The sequence below is a fragment of the Atta colombica genome, unplaced genomic scaffold (genome assembly GCF_001594045.1).
Source record: "Atta colombica isolate Treedump-2 unplaced genomic scaffold, Acol1.0 scaffold198, whole genome shotgun sequence".
Taxonomy (NCBI): domain Eukaryota; kingdom Metazoa; phylum Arthropoda; class Insecta; order Hymenoptera; family Formicidae; genus Atta; species Atta colombica.
In genome coordinates, this window is record NW_017259291.1 from 478544 (window position 1) to 485744 (window position 7201).

Below are 7201 nucleotides of genomic sequence, written 5' to 3' on the forward strand. Positions count from 1 at the left end.
TAAAGAAGCGAGGTTAATACTCTTCAATAATACTCTTAACAATATATATATATATATATATATATATATATATTTGCCGTATATTTATGTTTGAAGTGTACTTATATTATTTTAGCACGACTTACAGTGTTCGTCTACAGGCGTTCCAAATCGTCTTTTGCGCTACTAACTCAAGATTTCGCTAGCATCTGATGGAATAAACTCGTGTAATTAGTCACACTATGTAGTTTAATATACCGGCGTGATATCAGAATGTATATCTTGCCAACAAATGGTTCCAATCAGCTGGAACCAGTGACATACCGACGTGGCCATCTCTCTTCAGCTTAGTCTGTACGAATACCGGACTTTGAAAGTTGAATTATACTGTATTTCGCGCGTAGTTGGGAATTAACAATGGATTTACTTGTTTCTGTTTGCTTGTCAGCTGTTCGGATATTGTTTGTATGGATCATTCTATTTCAGTTTCAAATTTCAATTCTTCTTGTCGGAATGTTTTCGGGGATTGGTTTACGAATATTTTTATGTATGTATCACGTATCCATTCAAATTATTTATCATGAAATCGTTAGATTTTAATGTCCTAAAATTTAATATATTTTTATTAATTCTCCGAAACTGACACCAAAAATCTATAACATAGCTACTGACGCTAGGTCTGCAAGATCCATTTAATTTACATTATTGAAAAGTCACTAATTAATTTCAAGGAACTAAAAGAACACAACTTATATAAAAAGAACTGAATATTAAGTACATTTTATTAAGAATAATCCAAATTTGCAGACGTAACAAAAAATTAAATTATTTGACATTTTTTATAAAGAGATTTAATTGATTGTGGGTATCCAATAGATTCACCGTCAGTTTCGAAGAATGAAAGGTCTTGTGCATTCGTTCATGTAAAGACAAATTTTTTTGCAATTTTTCTCATCTGATTATCTTCTTCTCGATATATTTACGAACGTAAATAAGCTATAGAAATAATATAATTGTTTATATCTAGTTTATAAGATTATCTATTAAAGATTATTTAACATAGAATGAATTAACAATCGCGATCTCTTGTTGAAATATTTAAAGATTTCCAGTATATCAATTGAGACATCGTTTTTCACGATTTTGTTCTCATTTTGAATCATATCAGTTTGATCGAGCTTACGTGAACGAAAGATTACACGTATCATATATTTCTGAACTCGTTCCCTTAATAACGCGATCATATCAAAGCAGAACTTAATGGTACTACTAATGTCAATATGTAAGGATTTTCATATCCGAGAAAGAGAGAGAGAGAGAGAGAGAGAGAGAGAGAGAGAGAGAGAGAGGGAGAGAGAGAGACGGAGAACGAAAAAGAGAGAGTGACGAACTGACGAATGACTGGCTAGATAGATTCTTCTCGGTATCCGAGACACGCTTCCAACAGTTCCGGAATTCCTGATCAGTTTTTCTTCCCTCGGGCGAAAAGAAAAATTCCCACGATCAGGAGAACGGAATTGACGCGTCAGTGCAAGTAAGAAAGAAGAGGCGACCGATGAAGCCAAACGGTGAAGAGATCGAAATGTGCGGGGAAAAGAGAAAGGAATAAGGAAGCTTCAGAAGCATGAGATGACGGCGAAGAGTCGCGTGCGGAAAAGAAAATTTCGCGCTCCGCGGCATACTGATCCCTTTTGACATGCGACTTCGTCGTGGGATTGTGCGCTCGTATATTCCTTTCTTCCCTCTGTCACAACCCCGTGAATTCTGTGTCGGATCTCTCGAAGATTGCCGGAATTGCTGGAGGTCCGGGGAACTCCCGTGCTCACCTATCGCTGACTCGATGAAAGTCAGGATTACCTGCACAAGTGCTCCAATTCGTCTTCGTAGAACAATCGACTGCAGCGGGCTTTACGTCCGCGGTGTTCTCAAATGGAACTTCTGTTGGCGTTACGTGACGAAACTTATGAAAGAGAAGTATTCGGTATGTCAAATTTTTCGATATACCCCACGTAAGTTTCTTGTATTTATAGCATTGCTGAAATTTGAACAACTTTTGAAATATACGTATTCAAATTTACATATATTGTAACAGCAAGTACGTGAGTAAATGTTTTTGACAGTTTTCGCGTTAAATAGTTTTCGACAATTGTCAGTATTAAATATAATATAACATATAATATATTAAATAGAATTTTCAATAGCACATCAGAGAGTAATGTTTATTATAACACAAATTTACGAATCTCTATTTTCAAAAAGAACAAGATTTCAATAATCATCAAAAAGCGCACGTATGAAAAAAGGAACAATGAGACACGAGTGAGAGAAACAATGAGATCCGAGATAACTGGTAAGGCAATCTACGTGGAATTTCTACCTTAACTTTTTAGTAGAAGACATCTTCTCATTTTATTTCTTTGGCTCTAAACATCACATGTCTGAACACTGTGAAGGTGCTTCTTCTACGGTATAAACTCAGAAAAATTTGTCATCACGAGTTAGTATCTAACTTGGTGATCCTCGGTCGCGAACGAGCAATGTGACTTTCATTGTGCTCCCCCTGCGAGATCTTCGTTCCTTTTCATTCTTGACTTTTCCATTCTCTCTCCCGTCTTTTCTCTCTCTACTTGCGACGAAATAATCATGAAGATATTCAACATATCCGACAATGTCAGATAGTACTGCGAACTTTGTCGGTAGTATAAAGCGCAGCTAGAAATTATCATTATCAAAGTTAAAAGAGAGTACAAAGCACGAAGAACTGTAAACGGTAACCATAAACGGAATGCTTGTAAAATTAAATCGTTATGTTCGTATTCGTTATGTTGTTGTAATATAAATAGAAGTGTAAAAATTGGCGTATTCTTCAAAGAAGTTCTCCTAAGAACTTACTACTAATTTTAAGAAATTGTTTCTCACAAAAACATTTAGCAATAGTTTTAATCCATGCATAAATTACAAAATAAAGAAAGACGAAGGAATTAACTTATTTTTCAATCAAATACAATATTTAATGATTAGAAAGATTAAAAATTTTATAATATTCTTTGATATAATGTTCTTAATAAAAAATATAATAAATTTCGTATTTTGTCTCTGATATTATTTCTCTCTCTACACGAAATGTATGACTTTCTCAATAAATCAGAATAAAGAAAAACATACTCTCTATTCAGAAATATACCGAAAAATTCGGAACGTACGATCGCTGTAAGTAATGGTAATATCAGCACGAGGATGTTGTATGTCTCGACTGCGCCTGTTGCGGGCGTAAATGCATATTTACGTCGAATATTGGCCGTTATTGGCAGGTTGGCTGAATGTCGATAACCTGAGCGATGGCCCATAACAGGAGAATGCCAGCGAATCGATTAAATAAAGTCACGAGTTACGATCGGGTGCGAAGGGTTGAATACAAAAAGCAGGGAGAAACTCATCAGAGTGTACATAATATGAAAATATGTAAATGTGGCGCATGATGCCGTAAACAATCATGACAATTCGAATGATGACACGATGTGTACATTTAATGTATGCGCTGCTGTTCGAAATGTTAAACGATATGATACGTGTCACACACTTGCCTCGTATTTATTGTAATATGAAATACAGATCTTCGTTAATTTATGCTCATATTAATACAACAAACAACGAAAATTATTTAAACGTAATGAAACGCTTCATGTTCAAAAATATTGTAACATAAAAATCTCCAAATTACGAAATATTATTTTTTTGTTAAACAGCATTTTAAGGCATTCTTTATTAGGGTTAAGAATTACTTGCGTTGTTATTGTTATTGTTATTTTTTTCCTAACAATTATTATTTTTTTTCTGTGACAGTAATAATAATGTAATATTTTTACAATAACGAATACATCGTTTCTTTTATCGTTACTTTAGTTCCCAATTATCTTTAGATGTATTCAATACATCGCATTATTTTTATTAGATTAGATTAGATAGAAATATTCGATTTAAATATAATTTTTTTAATAAAAATATTTTTGAATAATATTTTTGAAAAATATTTAGTTTACTACACTTTACATCTTATGCGTTGCATCCCGAATACTTCCATAGTCGCTGCCAATACTAAAAATCTATATTATGTAACATAAACTATAGATTTTAATACTAACAGTGTTGAGTGTTAGAATGCACTTAACAACAATGTTAAAAACAATATTTAATAAAAATTTTTGATAAAATTTTTTGTTTATGAATATATTCGAAATTCCTAAAAATGAGTCTATTAAAATATAAAAATATTAATATAAAAAATTGGAATATTTGTTAGAAGGTTTTAAAAAAAGAAAAAGCTTGCTATACAATAAAGATTATAATATTTAGAATTTCTTTAAAAGTTATATATAAAATACTTTAAAAGTTTTAGAATTTTAATTTTTAGTATTAATTATATTAATTATATTATATTTAAATAATGTCATTTTAAAATCGAATATTTTAGCATTATAAAGAAGTAATGAGAAAAGTAAATTGTTACATTCTAAGTAACGATAACGGTAAAACATTATTTCTTAAAACTGATAACATGTAATAATAACGAATTACTTTTTATAAAAAGTAACGCTTACAATAACGTGTTATGTTTAATTAAAATCTTAAAGTAACGTTTCCAACTCTTTTTTTTATTAACATGACACTTTCTCTTTGCAAATTACAGAACTGCCTCTGGCGACGGACTCGATTTCGACGAAATCGACGACGGCGGCAAAGCGATCTGTGCCGACGGATGCACCAATGCTGAACTATATCTTTGATACGCACAGCACTTTGAACAAGCATCAACATCATCACGATCACAAATGGGGCCCTCACTTCGAAGGCGAGAGTTCTAACATTACCGTACAAGCGGGTGCTAGTGTTACGCTCGATTGCAGAATATCGTTGCTGCAGGACAAAACCGTAAGTGTGAAAACGCACACTCAGTCATATTGTTCGTTCCTTTCCTTCGTGCTTCATATCTGGTTACCCACAGCTTTTAATCACTGCTGCAAATGCATAGTGCAATAATTCATAACTAATCTCAGAATATTTTGCCTTATTACACCTCGGGTAAGCTACGTTTAGCTTATTATGATTAATCTGCTACGCTGGCGCGTTTGTACATTTTATATTTCAAGGAACAAATTTAAGAAGAAATTCACGTAATCGCCACTGGTAACCCGGTTTTCGCATGCGTAATCTGCACGTAATAATTTAGTAGTAAATTCGTGTTCGTAAAACTTTATTTATATAAATTTTCCTTGACATTTTATGATTACTTACTCAAATCTTATGTTAAACGTAAGAATTTTAAAGATAATAGTGCGTATTTTTTTAATTGAATAATATTTTTATTTTTATTTTTATAATAATTAAAAAAATATAATAATTAAAAAAAATTTGACATGATATACAACAACAGTATAACGACATTTAATCTGTTGCAAAACCACCTTATGAGTATGCAAAGCTACAAGTGACTTTATTGCCAAGTACTATCATGTTCATTTGGTTTGCGTGTATTGCTTTAATGCAGTTACAGCAGCGTTTCTGCATTATCCACACCTAAAACTATAGAACAAATTATGCGGTCAGATATCGGTTGTGCGCGCATGAATCTCTCTGGCGCTCGAACAGATAATATCCTGTTTCGTAGTAGCAATTTATAATATAATTTATAGTTAACCAATACCACCGACTTGCAAATTAAATTGAAATTAAATATCTGTTTATGTACATATATATAAACTTTAGAAATTTTTATCAAAAGCATTTCTAATAAATAAATTATTTTTTATTTCATTAACAGCATAAGGTCTGAAAAATTCAGCTATTAAGATTTAAAAGTCTTACTTGAGCAAGATAATTTTTTGCGACGGAATTCTTAATATTTCTAATTCTGTAATATCCTGACAAGCAATATTATATAGATCTAATACTAAATGTTTTACTAGATACATATATCGCTTATGGATGAGATTTCGCATGAGAGAAATAATTATATATTTAAATATTAGAAGTTTATTATAAATTATTATAAAATGAAATATTTATTATAAAATGAAAGAATATGATAGATTAAGATATTTTATTTGCACTTTTAGGTCCGGTTTTTCATTATTAAGTTTAACCTGATGTTTCACCCAATGGGCTTCAATAACATAGATGAATCCTAATAGATAAAATATTAGATTAAACCATAAGTTAACCAGGTAATGAAAAATCGGGCCTAAATTACCTTTTTTACATCAACAGCTAAAACAAATTTGATACAGTCTCGAGAAAAACGGAAGTTAAAAACTGATGATAACTTGTACCTTCATATACGTATATGTTATCAAACCATAAACTAAATTTCTAAACCGATAATACCCAATTAGCTCCCGTAGATTTATGTAGAAGATATTACATATATACATCTATAATAGGGCTACTCAACATGTTACTCAACGTCAATTACATGGATAAACTCCTCTATGTATTTCATATTTGCTATCTCTAATCTTGACATAAACTTGTAATAAATCTCGATTATAATCGCTATTTAATATAAATTTATTTATTGTACTGAGATGAAATGAAATCCAATTTAGTCAACAAATCAAGTTCTTTAAAGTATAGAAAAGTATAGAAAAGAAACAATGTGGAAGAAAATATTTTATTGGAAAAATATTTGCTGTATATGGTTATCAGACGAATATCTGTCTGATAAAAATATTTCTGTGGGAGAAATCAAAGTAATGTTAGCTTATTTCCAACATAATCAATAAATTTCTATTAAATTTTTCGATTACCGCAGTATTGCGATAGAAATATTAACCAAAAAATAAAATGTGAAAATAAAACATACGTCGTCAGAAGAATCGAATATTTTTACAGAAAAGATAGCAGAGCGATGCAAACATGCTTGCATATAAAACGCGTACACATGAGAATTGTCGATACAACCGGAAAAATCCGTATGAACGATTGTCTATACACCTGTTGATATTTTTACGTGCAGTACTTGACTGGTGTAGACATTTGGTCCAAAAAAATATCTACATCTTTGGTGAATACAAATACTGTTGAGTCATATTTGTATAATCGTTATACAAGATTACAACAAATATTTGTGTTAAATAACTCTAATCAAAGTAGGTGGTTTTTTAATAAATTTTTAGTCATAAAAAAGAATGCCAAATTATTTCAGTACGTCGAATTATATATATAT

General features: G+C 31.2%; 1 protein-coding gene across 1 annotated transcript in view; it reads left to right on the forward strand.

Moving 5' to 3' along the window:
* LOC108686962 (limbic system-associated membrane protein-like) overlaps positions 1 to 7201 on the forward strand; it is a 73140-nt gene that overhangs the window by 42071 nt on the left and 23868 nt on the right. Inside the window, exon 3 of the mRNA XM_018192495.1 lies at positions 4667 to 4908. Coding sequence (XP_018047984.1) covers positions 4667 to 4908 — 242 coding nt within the window. The remainder of the gene's footprint in view (positions 1 to 4666; positions 4909 to 7201) is intronic.